The 18,529-nt window shown below is 47.2% G+C and overlaps 1 protein-coding gene across 1 annotated transcript in view; it reads right to left on the reverse strand.

Moving 5' to 3' along the window:
- The window catches only part of sema7a (semaphorin 7A), a 126,865-nt gene that overhangs the window by 86,712 nt on the left and 21,624 nt on the right, over positions 1–18,529 (reverse strand). The window contains exons 4-6 of the mRNA XM_055910028.1: positions 4,500–4,595; positions 3,922–4,024; positions 1,763–1,873 (exon numbers count right to left, since the gene is read on the reverse strand). Of these exons, the coding sequence (XP_055766003.1) occupies positions 1,763–1,873; positions 3,922–4,024; positions 4,500–4,595 (310 nt within the window). The remainder of the gene's footprint in view (positions 1–1,762; positions 1,874–3,921; positions 4,025–4,499; positions 4,596–18,529) is intronic.

Genomic DNA, 18,529 nt, shown 5'->3' on the forward strand with positions numbered 1-18,529 from the left:
CTGTATCAGTGTATCAACGGAACACATGGCTGTATCAGTGTATCAACGGAACACATGGCTGTATCAGTGTATCAACGGAACACATGGCTGTATCAGTGTATCAGCAGAACACATGGCTGTATCAACAGAACACATGGCTGTATCAACAGAACACATGGCTGTATCAGCAGAACACATGGCTGTATCAACAGAACACATGGCTGTATCAGTGTATCAGCAGAACACATGGCTGTATCAACAGAACACATGGCTGTATCAGTGTAACAACACAGAATACTAACACAGAGGAACCCTGAGAGAGTTCCATCCAAACTACATTGACCCCTCTGCCATGATTAACAGCCACAGAGCCACGTCTGCCACTTTAAATCCTGACGTAGCTAGTAGCCTTGGCTTGGCAGCTATGCTGATAAGCCCGAAGAGGAGACGGAGAGATAAGGACTTCACTAACGCAGCTGTACTGAGATCGCTGATATGCCAGACTGAGAACGAGACAGCGTCCCAAAAGGAATTCTTTCTCCTACACGGTGCACTACTTTTGACCAGGGACCATTGGGCTCGAGTTTAAAAAAAAGTGAACCATATTGAGAATAAGGTGCCATTTGCATCGGGCTATGAAAAGACAACTGACATTTACTCCTGAGGTGCAGGAACTGCTGCACCCTCTACAACCACTGGGATTATTATTATTTCACCCTGCCGGTCATCTATGAACATTTGAACATCTTGCATGATATTATCACATTATATAGTAATACATCACATTAATACATTATCCCATTAATACATGATATATTAATACATTATCACCTCAATACATTATATAGTATCACATCAATACATTATCACATCAATAAATTATCACATCAATACATTATCACATTAACACATTATCGCATCAATACATTATATAGTAATACATTATCACCCCAATACATTATATAGTATCACATCAATACATTATCACATTAATACATTATCACATTAATACATTATCACATTAATACATTATCACCTCAATACATTACATAGTATCACATTAATACATTATCACATTAATACATTATCGCATCAATACATGATATATTAATACATTATCACCTCAATACATTATATAGTATCACATCAATACATTATCACATTAATACATTATATAGTATCACATAAATACATTATCACATTAATACATTATACATTATCACATCAATACATTATCACATCAATACATTATCACATTAACACATTATCGCATCAATACATTATATAGTAATACATTATCACATCAATACATTATATAGTATCACATCAATACATTATCACATTAATACATTATCACATTAATACATTATCACATTAATACATTATCACATCAATACATTATATAGTATCACATCAATACATTATCACATTAATACATTATATAGTATCACATCAATACATTATCACATTAATACATTATATAGTATCACATCAATACATTATACAGTAACACATTATCACATTAATACATTAACACATTATCGCATTAATACATTAACACATTATCACATTAATACATGATATATTAATACATTATCACATTAATCCATGATATATTAATACATTATACAGTAACACATTATCACATTAATACATTAACACATTATCACATTAATACATTAACACATTATCACATTAATACATTATCACATTAATACATTATATATTAATACATTATCACATTAATCCATGCTATATTAATACATTATCTCTCTTTACATACCGGTCACCCACTTGTCATACATCCATACATTGGTTCTGCTGCCAGCTTTCCTTCTGAACTGTAGTGAGCTCCCGTCGCTGTATAAAGGAGCCGCAGCATATAGGTCCCCCTCTAAAAGAACAGACTCACGTTACAACAAGGAAGCAAACATATTCAATAATTCATTGCATCTTAGTAAAAAATATTGTATAATCTCATGTCATACACAGACACACACAGACACACAGAGACACACAGAGACACACACAGAGACACACACAGAGACACACACAGAGACACACAGACACACACAGAGACACACACAGAGACACACACAGAGAGACACAGACACACATAGACACACAGAGACACAGAGACACACAGAGACACACACAGAGACACAGAGACACACAGAGACACACAGAGACACACACAGAGACACAGAGACACACACAGAGACACACAGAGACACACACAGAGACACACACAGAGACACACAGAGACACACACAGAGACACAGAGACACACAGAGACACACACAGAGACACAGAGACACACAGAGACACACACAGAGACACAGAGACACACAGAGACACACACAGAGACACACAGAGACACACACAGAGACACAGAGACACACAGAGACACACACAGAGACACAGAGACACATAGACATACAGAGACACACAGAGAGACACAGAGACACAGAGACACACAGAGACACACAGAGACACACACAGAGACACAGAGACACAGAGACACACAGAGACACACACAGAGACACAGAGACACACAGAGACACATAGACATACAGAGACACACACAGAGACACAGAGACACAGAGACACACAGAGACACAGAGACACAGCCATACAGACACACACAGACATTCAATAATGAATTGCATTTTAGTGAAAACGTACGTATTCTACGCCAAGGGATCTGATTGGGTAGTTATACACTACATGACCAACAGTATGTGGACACCTGCTCGTCAAACATCTCAGTCCAATTCAACACTCTTCCTGGAAGGCTTTGCACTAGATGTTGGAACATTGCTGCAGGGACTTGCTACCATTCAGCCACAAGAGCATTAATGAGGTCAGGCACTGATGTTGGGCGATTAGGCCTGGCTCACAGTCGGCGTTCCAATTCATCCCAAAGGTGTTTGATGGGGTTAAGGTCAGGGCTCTGTGCAGGCCAGTCAAGTTCCTCCACACCGATCTCGACAAACCATTTCTGTATGAACCTTGCTTTGTTCACGGGGGCATTGTCATGCTGAAACAGGAAAGGGCCTTCCCCAAACTGTTGCCACAATGTGGGAAGTACAGAATCATCTAGAATGTCATTGTATGCTGTAGATTTCCCTTCACTGGAACTAAGGGGTCCGAACCATGAAAAACAGCCCCAGACCATTATTCCTCCACCAAACTTTACAGTTGGCACTACGCATCGGGGCAGGCAGCGTTCTCCTGGCATCTGCCAAACCCAGATTCATCCGTCGGACTGCCAGATGGTGAAGCGTGATTCATTACTCCAGAGAACGTGTTTCCACTGCTCCAGAGTCCAATGGCGGCGAGCTTTACACCACTCCAGCATTGCACATGGTGATCTTAAGTTTGTGTGCGGCTGCTCGGCCATGGAAACCCATTTCATGAAGCTCCCAACGAACAGTTCTTGTGCTGACGTTGTTTCCAGAGGTAGTTTGGAACTCGGTAGTGAGTGTTGCAACCGAGGACAGACGATTTTTACGCGCTACGTGCTTCAGCACTCGGCGGTGCCGCTCTGTGAGCTTGTGTGGTCTACCACTTCACGTCTGAGCCGTTGTTGCTCCTGGATGTTTCCTCTTCACAATAACAGCACTTACAGTTAAATGGGGAAGCTCTAGCAGGGCAGAAATGTGACGAAATGACTTGTTGGAAAGGTGGCATCCTATGACGGTGCCACGTTGAAAGTCGTGGCCATTCTACGGCCAATGTTTACCTATAGAAATTGCATGGCTGTGTGCTTGATTTCATAAACCTGTCAACAACGGGTGTGGCTGAAATAGCTAAATCCACTCATTTGAAGGTGTGTCCACATACTTTTGTATATATAGTGTATTATCTGCCACTGAACCACTGAATGTTAAGATTGTATTCTAGTGAAGACAACAGTCCACAGCTATCTGTTCCACATACCTACAGTGAGGGAGAGTGCATTCTGGGAGTAAACGAAAGGAGAGAGTCCAGTGCCTTTGTAACTCTCGACTATGTCAAGTGTGTGATTGGGCATCTGAGAATACTGTGGCATAAACACAGGAAAACACTCATCAAGACAGGAACCAAAAGATCACAATCCCACGAAAACATCTGTGACAGAAGATATCAAATCAAACTTTATTTGTCACATGCGCCGAATATAACAAGTGTAGACTTTACCGTGAAATGATGAATACAATATGTGAAATGCTTACTTACAAGGCCTTAACCAACAGTGCAGTTCAAGAAAAGTTAAGAAAATATTTACCAAGTAGGCTAAGGTAAAAAATAAATGACATAGCAATCAATTATCGCCACGCTGGGTGGACGACCTATGAATTATAGTGAGAAAGCCCTGCTGGGTGGACGGCTTTGCCACTTTCCTTAACACTCTCGGCTGTCAGCACTATACTGTATATGTCTCCACACAGGAGACAGGGTTCAATCCCGGTCTCCAACCTTCCTACGACTCAGTTTCTACAACTGTCTAATAAAGCATCAAGTAAACCAGTCCTCACCAGCTTCCAGCACTGGGGCTTGTTCCCATTGGTCCCACAGACAAACAGACTGTCCTGAAACTTCTGGATAACAGTGATGACATTCTTACACGGACCCTGGGAAAGGGTTAGAATCAGAACGTTAGAATCAGAACGTTAGAATCAGAACGTTACAATCAGAACGTTACAATCAGAACGTTACAATCAGAACGTTACAATCAGAACGTTACAATCAGAACGTTACAATCAGAACGTTACAATCAGAACGTTACAATCAGAACGTTACAATCAGAACGATAAATCAAAACGTTAGAATCAGAACGTTAGAATCAGAACGTTACAATCAGAACGTTACAATCAGAACGTTAGAATCAGAACGTTACAATCAGAACGTTACAATCAGAACGATAAATCAAAACGTTAGAATCAGAACGTTAGAATCAGAACGTTAGAATCAGAACGTTACAATCAGAACGTTACAATCAGAACGTTACAATCAGAACGTTACAATCAGAACGTTACAATCAGAACGTTACAATCAGAACGTTACAATCAGAACGATAAATCAAAACGTTAGAATCAGAACGTTACAATCAGAACGTTACAATCAGAACGTTACAATCAGAACGTTACAATCAGAACGTTACAATCAGAACGTTACAATCAGAACGTTACAATCAGAACGTTACAATCAGAACGTTACAATCAGAACGATAAATCAAAACGTTAGAATCAGAACGTTACAATCAGAACGTTACAATCAGAACGTTACAATCAGAACGTTACAATCAGAACGTTACAATCAGAACGTTACAATCAGAACGTTACAATCAGAACGTTACAATCAGAACGATAAATCAAAACGTTAGAATCAGAACGTTACAATCAGAACGTTACAATCAGAACGTTACAATCAGAACGTTACAATCAGAACGTTACAATCAGAACGTTACAATCAGAACGTTAGAATCAGAACGTTACAATCAGAACGTTACAATCAGAACGTTACAATCAGAACGATACAATCAGAACGTTACAATCAGAACGTTACAATCAGAACGTTACAATCAGAACGTTAGAATCAGAACGTTACAATCAGAACGTTACAATCAGAACGTTACAATCAGAACGTTACAATCAGAACGTTACAATCAGAACGTTACAATCAGAACGTTACAATCAGAACGATACAATCAGAACGTTAGAATCAGAACGTTACAATCAGAACGTTACAATCAGAACGTTAGAATCAGAACGTTACAATCAGAGCTAATTGTTTATAAAAAGCGTGTGTTGTGTATCGTGTCAAACATTAAACAAAAAAAGTTTGTAATGACAGTCTATCGCCACAAAAACAATTGAACAACTGAAGCAACCGTTGAAGGTCAACATCATTAACGACACCAGTGAGAAAGACACAAGGAGCACCAGAGGAAAAGTCGACTCGCTTACTGCATGAGCTCAACTTGATTAACAACTTGATTAACAACTAAATAGAAAGTAGGACTTTAAGCTTTGGGAAACAGCGGTACAGTAACGTTGGCAGTCTAAGTGACCCTAGAAAAACCTATCTGTGTAAACAGAGACGAGAAAAGCCAAAGAAATCCAAGATAACTTAGACTTGGATATAGCGCACCTAGCAGCGAGGATAGACAATATGGAAGCCAACACGACCAGCGCAAACCCAAACCCATCCACTAAATTCGACCCTGAAGTGTCCATCATCACAGCAGGCCTACCATTCCAACAAGGAGAGGATGTGATGGAGAGAGCGGGGTACTTCTGACAGAGGGATCCCAATGCAGGACCTAGTAGCTGCAGAGTGGATGTGGGACCTAGTAGCTACAGAGTGGATGTGGGACCTAGTAGCTGCAGAGTGGATGTGGGACCTAGTAGCTGCAGAGTGGATGTGGGACCTAGTAGCTGCAGAGTGGATGTGGGACCTAGTAGCTGCAGAGTGGATGTGGGACCTAGTAGCTGCAGAGTGGATGTGGGACCTAGTAGCTGCAGAGTGGATCTGGGACCTAGTAGCTGCAGAGTGGATGTGGGACCTAGTAGCTGCAGAGTGGATCTGGGACCTAGTAGCTGCAGAGTGGATGTGGGACCTAGTAGCTGCAGAGTGGATCTGGGACCTAGTAGCTGCAGAGTGGATGAGGGACCTAGTAGCTGCAGAGTGGATGAGGGACCTAGTATCTGCAGAGTGGATGTGGGACCTAGTAGCTGCAGAGAGGACCTAGTAGCTGCAGAGTGGACCTAGTAGCTGCAGAGTGGACCTAGTAGCTGCAGAGTGAATGTGGGACCTAGTAGCTGCAGAGTGGAAGTGGGACCTAGTAGCTGCAGAGTGGACCTAGTAGCTGCAGAGTGGATGTGGGACCTAGTAGCTGCAGAGAGGATGTGGGACCTAGTAGCTGCAGAGTGGACCTAGTAGCTGCAGAGTGGATGTGGGACCTAGTAGCTGCAGAGAGGATGTGGGACCTAGTAGCTGCAGAGTGGACCTAGTAGCTGCAGAGTGGATGTGGGACCTAGTAGCTGCAGAGTGGATGTGGGACCTAGTAGCTGCAGAGTGGATGTGGGACCTAGTAGCTGCAGAGTGGACCTAGTAGCTGCAGAGAGGATGTGGGACCTAGTAGCTGCAGAGAGGACCTAGTAGCTGCAGAGAGGATGTGGGACCTAGTAGCTGCAGAGTGGACCTAGTAGCTGCAGAGTGGATGTGGGACCTAGTAGCTGCAGAGTGGATGTGGGACCTAGTAGCTGCAGAGTGGATGTGGGACCTAGTAGCTGCAGAGTGGACCTAGTAGCTGCAGAGAGGATGTGGGACCTAGTAGCTGCAGAGTGGACCTAGTAGCTGCAGAGTGGATGTGGGACCTAGTAGCTGCAGAGTGGATGAGGGACCTAGTAGCTGCAGAGTGGACCTAGTAGCTGCAGAGTGGATGTGGGACCTAGTAGCTGCAGAGTGGATGAGGGACCTAGTAGCTGCAGAGAGGATGTGGGACCTAGTAGCTGCAGAGTGGATGTGGGACCTAGTAGCTGCAGAGTGGATGTGGGACCTAGTAGCAGCAGAGTGGACCTAGTAGCTGCAGAGTGGATGTGGGACCTAGTAGCTGCAGAGTGGATGTGGGACCTAGTAGCTGCAGAGTGGATGTGGGACCTAGTAGCTGCAGAGAGGATGTGGGACCTAGTAGCTGCAGAGTGGACCTAGTAGCTGCAGAGTGGATGTGGGACCTAGTAGCTGCAGAGTGGATCTGGGACCTAGTAGCTGCAGAGTGGATGTGGGACCTAGTAGCTGCAGAGTGGATGTGGGACCTAGTAGCTGCAGAGTGGACCTAGTAGCTGCAGAGAGGATGTGGGACCTAGTAGCAGCAGAGTGGACCTAGTAGCTGCAGAGTGGATGTGGGACCTAGTAGCTGCAGAGTGGATGTGGGACCTAGTAGCAGCAGAGTGGATGTGGGACCTAGTAGCTGCAGAGTGGATGTGGGACCTAGTAGCTGCAGAGTGGATGTGGGACCTAGTAGCTGCAGAGTGGATCTGGGACCTAGTAGCTGCAGAGAGGATGTGGGACCTAGTAGCAGCAGAGTGGATGTGGGACCTAGTAGCTGCAGAGTGGACCTAGTAGCTGCAGAGTGGATGAGGGACCTAGTAGCAGCAGAGAGGATGTGGGACCTAGTAGCTGCAGAGCGGACCTAGTAGCTGCAGAGTGGATGTGGGACCTAGTAGCTGCAGAGTGGACCTAGTAGCTGCAGAGTGGATGTGGGACCTAGTAGCTGCAGAGTGGACCTAGTAGCTGCAGAGTGGATGTGGGACCTAGTAGCTGCAGAGTGGACCTAGTAGCTACAGAGTGGATGTGGGACCTAGTAGCTGCAGAGTGGACCTAGTAGCTACAGAGTGGATGTGGGACCTAGTAGCTGCAGAGCGGACCTAGTAGCTGCAGAGTGGATGTGGGACCTAGTAGCTGCAGAGTGGACCTAGTAGCTACAGAGTGGATGTGGGACCTAGTAGCTGCAGAGTGGATGTGGGACCTAGTAGCTGCAGAGTGGATGTGGGACCTAGTAGCTGCAGAGTGGATGTGGGACCTAGTAGCTGCAGAGTGGATGTGGGACCTAGTAGCTGCAGAGTGGATGTGGGACCTAGTAGCTGCAGAGTGGATGTGGGACCTAGTAGCTGCAGAGTGGATGTGGGACCTAGTAGCTGCAGAGTGGATGTGGGACCTAGTAGCTGCAGAGTGGATGTGGGACCTAGTAGCTACAGAGTGGATGTGGGACCTAGTAGCTACAGAGTGGATGTGGGACCTAGTAGCTACAGAGTGGATGTGGGACCTAGTAGCTGCAGAGTGGATGTGGGACCTAGTAGCTGCAGAGTGGATGTGGGACCTAGTAGCTACAGAGTGGATGTGGGACCTAGTAGCTGCAGAGTGGACCTAGTAGCTGCAGAGTGGACCTAGTAGCTGCAGAGTGGATGTGGGACCTAGTAGCTGCAGAGTGGACCTAGTAGCTGCAGAGTGGATGTGGGACCTAGTAGCTGCAGAGTGGATGTGGGACCTAGTAGCTGCAGAGTGGACCTAGTAGCTGCAGAGAGGATGTGGGACCTAGTAGCAGCAGAGTGGACCTAGTAGCTGCAGAGTGGATGTGGGACCTAGTAGCTGCAGAGTGGATGTGGGACCTAGTAGCAGCAGAGTGGACCTAGTAGCTGCAGAGTGGATGTGGGACCTAGTAGCTGCAGAGTGGATGTGGGACCTAGTAGCTGCAGAGAGGATGTGGGACCTAGTAGCAGCAGAGTGGACCTAGTAGCTGCAGAGTGGATGTGGGACCTAGTAGCTGCAGAGTGGATGTGGGACCTAGTAGCTGCAGAGAGGATGTGGGACCTAGTAGCTGCAGAGAGGATGTGGGACCTAGTAGCTGCAGAGTGGATGAGGGACCTAGTAGCTGCAGAGTGGATGAGGGACCTAGTAGCTGCAGAGTGGATGAGGGACCTAGTAGCAGCAGAGTGGATGAGGGACCTAGTAGCTACAGAGTGGATGTGGGACCTAGTAGCTGCAGAGTGGATGTGGGACCTAGTAGCTACAGAGTGGATGTGGGACCTAGTAGCTGCAGAGTGGATGTGGGACCTAGTAGCTGCAGAGTGGACCTAGTAGCAGCAGAGTGGATGTGGGACCTAGTAGCTGCAGAGTGGATGTGGGACCTAGTAGCTGCAGTGTGGATGTGGGACCTAGTAGCAGCAGAGAGGACCTAGTAGCTGCAGAGTGGGTGTGGGACCTAGTAGCTGCAGAGTGGAAGTGGGACCTAGTAGCTGCAGAGTGGATGTGGGACCTAGTAGCTGCAGAGTGGAAGTGGGACCTAGTAGCTGCAGAGTGGAAGTGGGACCTAGTAGCTGCAGAGTGGAAGTGGGACCTAGTAGCTGCAGAGTGGAAGTGGGACCTAGTAGCTGCAGAGTGGATGTGGGACCTAGTAGCTGCAGAGTGGATGTGGGACCTAGTAGCTGCAGAGTGGATGAGGGACCTAGTAGCTGCAGAGTGGATGAGGGACCTAGTAGCAGCAGAGTGGATGAGGGACCTAGTAGCTACAGAGTGGATGTGGGACCTAGTAGCTGCAGAGTGGATGTGGGACCTAGTAGCTACAGAGTGGATGTGGGACCTAGTAGCTGCAGAGTGGATGTGGGACCTAGTAGCTGCAGAGTGGACCTAGTAGCAGCAGAGTGGATGTGGGACCTAGTAGCTGCAGAGTGGATGTGGGACCTAGTAGCTGCAGTGTGGATGTGGGACCTAGTAGCAGCAGAGAGGACCTAGTAGCTGCAGAGTGGGTGTGGGACCTAGTAGCTGCAGAGTGGAAGTGGGACCTAGTAGCTGCAGAGTGGATGTGGGACCTAGTAGCTGCAGAGTGGAAGTGGGACCTAGTAGCTGCAGAGTGGAAGTGGGACCTAGTAGCTGCAGAGTGGAAGTGGGACCTAGTAGCTGCAGAGTGGAAGTGGGACCTAGTAGCTGCAGAGTGGATGTGGGACCTAGTAGCTGCAGAGTGGATGTGGGACCTAGTAGCTGCAGAGTGGATGTGGGACCTAGTAGCTGCAGAGTGGATGTGGGACCTAGTAGCAGCAGAGTGGATGAGGGACCTAGTAGCTGCAGAGTGGATGTGGGACCTAGTAGCTGCAGAGTGGATGTGGGACCTAGTAGCTGCAGAGTGGATGAGGGACCTAGTAGCTGCAGAGTGGATGTGGGACCTAGTAGCTGCAGAGTGGACCTAGTAGCTGCAGAGTGGATGTGGGACCTAGTAGCTACAGAGTGGATGTGGGACCTAGTAGCTGCAGAGTGGATGTGGGACCTAGTAGCTGCAGAGAGGATGTGGGACCTAGTAGCTGCAGAGTGGATGTGGGACCTAGTAGCTGCAGAGTGGATGTGGGACCTAGTAGCTGCAGAGAGGACCTAGTAGCTGCAGAGTGGATGTGGGCGAGGGACCGGAGCAGGGCGTGATCAAGCTGGAACTGCTTCCAGGAGAAAGTGGATGTCCTTCAGCAGAAACAAAAGCTAAGGAGCGACAAAAGGTTCAGCAGGGGCTTTCTACGATCGCCAGAGTCACACACGGAACGACTCGTTGATCTGAACTTCAGAACCGTTCCTCTGAACATCCCAACCGGTGTTCATTTCTGCATCGTTGGGTGAAGTGATGCCACAGCCTTCGTCTGGTCCTGATGTTGGTAGCAGGGGAGTTGAAGAGGACTGAGAATCACCTGCCCAGCCGGAAAATGCTGAACAGTTTACTCTTGTTCACTGGAACGTTAATGGTTGGACTGTGAGCTAAGACTATTTATGTTATTTTGACTGATTCCTGACATTATATTCCTGAATGAGACACATCTAACAGGTCAGCATTCAATTGAAATGGACGGGTACACTTGGTTTAGACATAATAGGAAAATGCATGTAGGAGCAACTGAAACATCTGGTGGACTTTTGATTAGAAACTAAATACCACAGTCCTGTAAATGTAAAACCCCAAAAGGGTTCTTCGGCTGTCCCCAAAGGAGAACCCTTTTTGGTTCCAGGTAGAACCCTTTTTGGTTTCAGGTAGAACCTTTAGGGGTTCCATGTAGAACCATCTTTGCAAAGGGTTCTACCTGGAACCAGAAAGGTTCTACCTGGAACCAGAAGGGTTTGAGCTGGAACCAATAAGGGTTCTTCAGAGGATTCTCCTATGAGGACAGGCGAAGAACCCTTTCAGGTTCTAGGTAGCACCATTGTTTCTAAGAGTGTAGATGGCATAATGGGACAGTGATTTGAGCGTCAGAATATTGTTGTGTTATTTTCTCATGAAGTCTCTACATGGGGACATGATTCTCATTCTTTATTTGCTCAAATGGCTACTTGTCCGGATGTTGCTGCTATTCACCTCTGTGGAGAATTAAATAGTCATATTGCTGGTTTGGAAGACTGTATTAACGATGCTGATAATGTTCCACACAGGTCCAATTTAGACGAGCACATTACTGGAATTCATAAAGGATTCTAAATGCTGTACTCTAGAATACCGGAACACTCTGTGTTGAGTCTGACATTTCAGGCTGGGGTTCCATCTTGTCAGAATGTCTTTAATGGTATGCCTGAAGGCCAGGCATGCATCAAGCAGACAGAAACCTTGCTGATCACTGTAATGCTCTAACGGAGCAGATCGATCAACCTGAAATACACCAGAACACTCTAGATGGGATTGACTTCTGGTATGACAGATTCTGTCATGTGTTCTATAATAGGTTATATGTGTTACGGGGAAACCTGAAAATACATCCAGAACAAACCCTTCTGGACTAAAGGAACTACATGCATTATGGTCTCAGATGAGTGAACTATAGAGGGATTAGTCTCCTAACATCCCAGTGAACTATAGGGGGATTAGTCTCCTAACATCCCAGTGAACTATAGGGGAATTAGTCTCCTAGCATACGAGTGAACTACAGGGGGATTAGTCTCCTAACATCCCAGTGAACTATAGGGGGATTAGTCTCCTAACATCCCAGTGAACTATAGAGGGATTAGTCTCCTAACATCCCAGTGAACTATAGAGGGATTAGTCTCATAACATCCCAGTGAACTATAGGGGGATTAGTCTCATAACATCCCAGTGAACTACAGGGGGATTAGTGTCCTAACATCCCAGTGAACTAGAGGGGGATTAGTCTCCTAACATCCCAGTGAACTACAGGGGGATTAGTCTCCTAACATCCCAGTGAACTAGAGGGGGATTAGTCTCATAACATCCCAGTGAACTATAGGGGGATTAGTCTCATAACATCCCAGTGAACTACAGGGGGATTAGTGTCCTAACATCCCAGTGAACTAGAGGGGGATTAGTCTCCTAACATCCCAGTGAACTACAGGGGGATTAGTCTCCTAACATCCCAGTGAACTAGAGGGGGATTAGTCTCCTAACATCCCAGTGAACTATAGGGGGATTAGTCTCCTAACATCCCAGTGAACTAGAGGGGGATTAGTCTCCTAACATACCAGTGAACTACAGGGGGATTAGTCTCCTAACATCCCAGTGAACTACAGGGGGATTAGTCTCATAGCATACCAGTGAACTATAGAGGGATTAGTCTCCTAACATCCCAGTGAACTACAGGGCGATTAGTTTCCTAACATCCCAGTGAACTATAGGGGGATTAGTCTCCTAACATCCCGGTGAACTATAGGGGGATTAGTCTCCTAGCATACCAGTGAACTACAGGGGGATTAGTCTCCTAACATCCCAGTGAACTATAGGGGGATTAGTCTCCTAACATCCCAGTGAACTATAGAGGGATTAGTCTCCTAAAATCCCAGTGAACTATAGAGGGATTAGTCTCCTAACATCCCAGTGAACTACAGGGGAATTAGTCTCCTAACATCCCAGTGAACTATAGGGGGATTAGTCTCATAACATCCCAGTGAACTATAGGGGGATTAGTCTCATAACATCCCAGTGAACTATAGGGGGATTAGTCTCATAACATCCCAGTGAACTATAGGGGGATTAGTCTCCTAACATCCCAGTGAACTATAGGGGGATTAGTCTCCTAACATCCCAGTGAACTATAGAGGGATTAGTCTCCTAACATCCCAGTGAACTATAGAGGGATTAGTCTCCTAACATCCCAGTGAACTATAGGGGGATTAGTCTCCTAACATCCCAGTGAACTACAGGGGGATTAGTCTCATAGCATACCAGTGAACTACAGGGAGATTAGTCTCCTAACATCCCAGTGAACTAGAGGGGGATTAGTCTCCTAACATCCCAGTGAACTATAGGGGGATTAGTCTCCTAACATCCCAGTGAACTATAGGGGGATTAGTCTCCTAACATCCCAGTGAACTATAGGGGGATTAGTCTCCTAACATCCCAGTGAACTATAGGGGGATTAGTCTCCTAACATCCCAGTGAACTATAGGGGGATTAGTCTCCTAACATCCCAGTGAACTATAGGGGAATTAGTCTCCTAACATCCCAGTGAACTAGAGGGGGATTAGTCTCCTAACATCCCAGTGAACTATAGGGGAATTAGTCTCCTAAAATCCCAGTGAACTAGAGGGGGATTAGTCTCCTAACATCCCAGTGAACTACAGGGGAATTAGTCTCCTAACATCCCAGTGAACTATAGAGGGATTAGTCTCCTAACATCCCAGTGAACTGGAGGGGGATTAGTCTCCTAACATCCCAGTGAACTATAGGGGGATTAGTCTCATAACATCCCAGTGAACTATAGGGGGATTAGTCTCCTAACATCCCAGTGAACTATAGGGGGATTAGTCTCCTAACATCCCAGTGAACTATAGGGGGATTAGTCTCCTAACATCCCAGTGAACTATAGAGGGATTAGTCTCCTAACATCCCAGTGAACTATAGGGGGATTAGTCTCCTAACATCCCAGTGAACTATAGGGGGATTAGTCTCCTAACATAACAGTGAACTATAAGGGGATTAGTCTCATAACATGTTTCAACTGGGATAAGACACACAACTACCCCTAGACAAAGAAACTCAATGACATGTTTAAGGAAGCCGTTCTACACGTATTTTGAAACAAGTGTGGAAGGACCACCAGAGGGCAGGCTGAGCTCACGGATGGTAGCCCAACAAGGCATGGGAGACAGGTGAACCAGAGGCAATTAAGCACAGCTGACACTACTAATGAGATATTCTCCTTCCCCTATAAGAGAGAGTATGGAACCAGCAAGAAGGGGAACTATCTCTGGAAGATGGCCACCGAGACAGAGGAGCTATCTAGGAAGAACCATTAAGACGGTGACAATGTCGTGACTTTTTGTTGTAATTTAAAGACAATCATATTGTGTTCCTGTTTTGCTCTGGAGAAGAAGATATATGTTTTGTTCCTTTGGAGAGTTTCATTGATTCTGTTGGAGTGTTTGTGTTGTCCAAATGCCCTCAATATAGAACTTTGTTCAATCAAGAAAACCTACTCCTGACTCGTTTGTTCCACCTTCCCGCTTTAGAGTGACGCCCAATTACTTGGTCCGCTCACATTGGTGGAGAATGTGGGCATTAGGTGGACGAGTGACACAAGGATAAGTGAGTAAATCAAGATTCTTCCAGTAGACCAGGAGGAACCCTTCAAGTACGATGGATAACGCCCTACTACAACAATTGATCACGGCAGAGCATACAACCATAGAACTCCTGCAACAACAGCTGAGCCGGCGAGAAGAACCTAGAGTTAAGCCAAGAGCGGCTGCTCATGCCATCTTACCTCGTCTCTCCAAGGAGGATGATATTGAGGCCTTCCTCATGACCTTCGAAAGGACGGCCACCTTGGAAGAGTGGCCGTCCACAGAATGGGCGAGCGCATTAGCCCCTCTTTTGACCGGGGTGGCTCAGGAAGCCTATTTTGACCTGGATGCCCGCGAAGCTGCAGACTATGGGCGACTAAAAACCGAGATCCTATCCCGGTACCAGCTGACTGCCAGAGATAGGGCCGTAAAGTTCCATCAATGGACCTACACAGCTGACAAACCCGTCCGTTCCCAGATTTTTGCATTAATACGACTGACGAAACAGTGGCTAGAACCTGAAAAGGGAGTAGGACAGGTGATAGAGACTCTTGTAGTGGACAAGATATTGAGGGAATTACCCAGTGACTTAAAAAGGGTTGTGGGGCAAGCCAACCCGTTGTCAGCCGACGACATAGCACAGGCGGTGGAAACATATCGGTCTACAGGGGAGTTGTTAAAAAGTGACAAGGAGGAACGGAAGGATTCTTCCAATCCCGTACCCCGACTCACGCCGGCGCGTCCGCCACCGAAACGTCCAAACCCCCTCCGGAGGTGGGAGAAATCATCCCCCACACAGCAGGGTCGGTGTTATAAATGTCAGTCTCCCAACCATTATGCCCCACAATGTCCTAGCAAGGACGAGCCCATGGTCACAGAGTCATCACTGCCCACCCCCACACCCCTCGGTTTGAGGGGGCAGGATCAACACTGTTGGTTAGCAGAAATAGCTCCAGCCCCAGAGATTCCAGTTCAAGTCGAAGGACAAGATGTGGTAGCCATCCTCGACTCGGGAAGTATGGTTACGTTAGTAGAGGAGCGGCTGGTGACCTCCGCAACACTGCTACCAGACAAAGTAGCCGTATCCTGTATCCATGGAGACACCCACTATTACCCCACTGTGAATCTGCCGATTGTCACTCCAAAAGGAAGGTGTACAGTCAGGGCAGGGAAAGTGCCCCAGCTGAAGGTACCATTATTGATCGGGAGAGACTGTCCCTTATATAAGGAGCTTCGGCAGATGACGTTAGCCGTGGAAAGAAGGGGGACAGGAAAGAAGAGAAAATCCAAGCCCGAGGTAGTAGTCCTACAAGGAGACGTAGCTACGTCCTCGTCCTCTGCAGCAGAGGAAGAAATAGCAACCCAACGTTTACGACAGATATTCCAGGAAACCACCGATGAAGACACTTGTGAAGGGTTATACACTACACAGGAAGGAAGGAGCAACCAGACGCTAAGGGATATATTTGAAGCTCCATCCGAGGAGGGAACCTGGAAGGGGTTCTCATCGGTCACCCCCGAGGGGGATGGGGAACATCCTCCACATCCCTCTACCGAGGTTGATCTGCCCCAGGAATTAAAGGGACAGTTCGGCACCTCGCAGCATAGAGACCCAGACCTAAGGGAGGCCATGAGGAAGGTGAAGGTGATCGACGGGAGGAACGTCGACGGATCAGGTGAGCCCCCTCTTCCTTACTATGCAATCAGGCGGGGTCTCTTATACTGGGTCGTACGACGAAGGGGGGAAAACCTGGAATTACTAATGGTGCCTAGACCATACAGGGATACAGTTCTACAGTTAGCCCATTCCCACGTCCTAGGAGGACACCTGGCACGAGACAAGACTATTGACAGAATCATGCAGAGATTCTATTGGCCCCGGGTCACCCGGGATGTGGCCAGGTATTGTAGGACGTGTGATCAATGTCAACGTACAGCTCCACGGCCACACCTGCGTAACCCTTTGATTCCTCTCCCCATTATAGAGACTCCCTTTGAACGCATAGCTATGGACCTCGTAGGACCCCTCCCAAAATCCGCCAGAGGACACGAGTACATCCTAGTGGTCATAGATTACGCTACCAAGTTCCCGGAGGCCATACCCCTGCGTAATATGTCGTCAAAGGGAATTGCCAAGGAATTATTCATGATGTTCTCTCGGGTGGGCCTCCCCAAGACGATCTTAACTGATCAGGGAACCCCATTCATGTCGCGGTTGATGAAGGACCTGTGTCGGTTGTATCAGGTTCAACAAATACGTACAAGCATATTCCACCCTCAAACAGACGGGTTGTGTGAACGCTTGAACAAAACGATTAAAAGCATGTTGAGAAGAGTGGTGTCCCGAGACGGGAAAAACTGGGACATGCTTCTCCCACACTTAATGTTTGCCCTGCGAGAAGTACCCCAAGCATCCACTGGATTCTCTCCGTTTGAATTGCTCTATGGCAGACCCTGTCGAGGGATCCTCGACTTAGCCAAGGAGACCTGGGAGACCCAACCATGCCCCTTTCGATCCACAATAGAACATATTACCCTGATGAGAGACCGCCTGTCAGCAGTGTGGCCCATAGTCAAGGAACATATGGAGAAGGCACAAAGGACCCAAGGCCGGGCCTATGATAAGTCCGCGACCCCCCGTGAGTTCACCGTGGGAGAGAAAGTGATGGTGCTCGTGCCCACGGCCGAACATCGCTTGCTGGCACAGTGGAGGGGACCCTACGAGGTAATGAAAAGGGTCTCACCGGTCAATTACCTCATCAAGCAACCTGATAGAAGGAAGAAGGTCCAACTCTATCACATAAACCTGTTAAAGCCGTACCATGGAAGAGAGGGGGAGGTGGCTTTGATGGCCCTGGAGGGAAAAGGAAAAGAGGAGGCTCTACCACCGGTGCGCCGTGGTCAAACTCTCCTGCCGGAGCAGTCAAGACAGCTAGACAAGCTGATTATGAACTTCGGTCGAATATTCTCTCCATTCCCAGGACAAACAGATGTCCTGTTCCACCATATCCACACTGAACCCGGCCAGAAGGTGCATATCCGCCCTTACAGGATTCCTGAGGCTCGCCGAGTCATCGCTAAGAACGAGGTAAGGGAGATGTTGAGGATGGGTGTGATCGAGCCATCGACGAGTGAGTGGTCCAGTCCCATAGTCCTGGTCCCCAAATCCGATGGTAGTATGAGGCTCTGCAACGATTTTAGGGCCGTGAATGCCATCTCTACATTCGATGCGTATCCCATGCCCCGCGTGGATGAACTCTTGGAGCGCTTAGGAAAGGCCAAGTTCATCACCACCCTGGATTTGACGAAGGGATATTGGCAAGTGCCGGTGGCTCCGGAGGATCGCCCAAAGACTGCCTTTGCCACACCAGAGGGGCTTTTCCAGTGTGTGAGGATGCCCTTCGGACTGCATGGTGCCGCTGCAACTTTCCAACGCCTCATGGATGCCATTCTACGGCCCCATCAAGAGTATGCAGCGGCGTACATAGACGATGTGGTTATCCACAGCGAGGACTGGGATAGTCAC

The sequence above is a fragment of the Salvelinus fontinalis genome, unplaced genomic scaffold (genome assembly GCF_029448725.1).
Source record: "Salvelinus fontinalis isolate EN_2023a unplaced genomic scaffold, ASM2944872v1 scaffold_0001, whole genome shotgun sequence".
Taxonomy (NCBI): Eukaryota; Metazoa; Chordata; class Actinopteri; order Salmoniformes; family Salmonidae; genus Salvelinus; species Salvelinus fontinalis.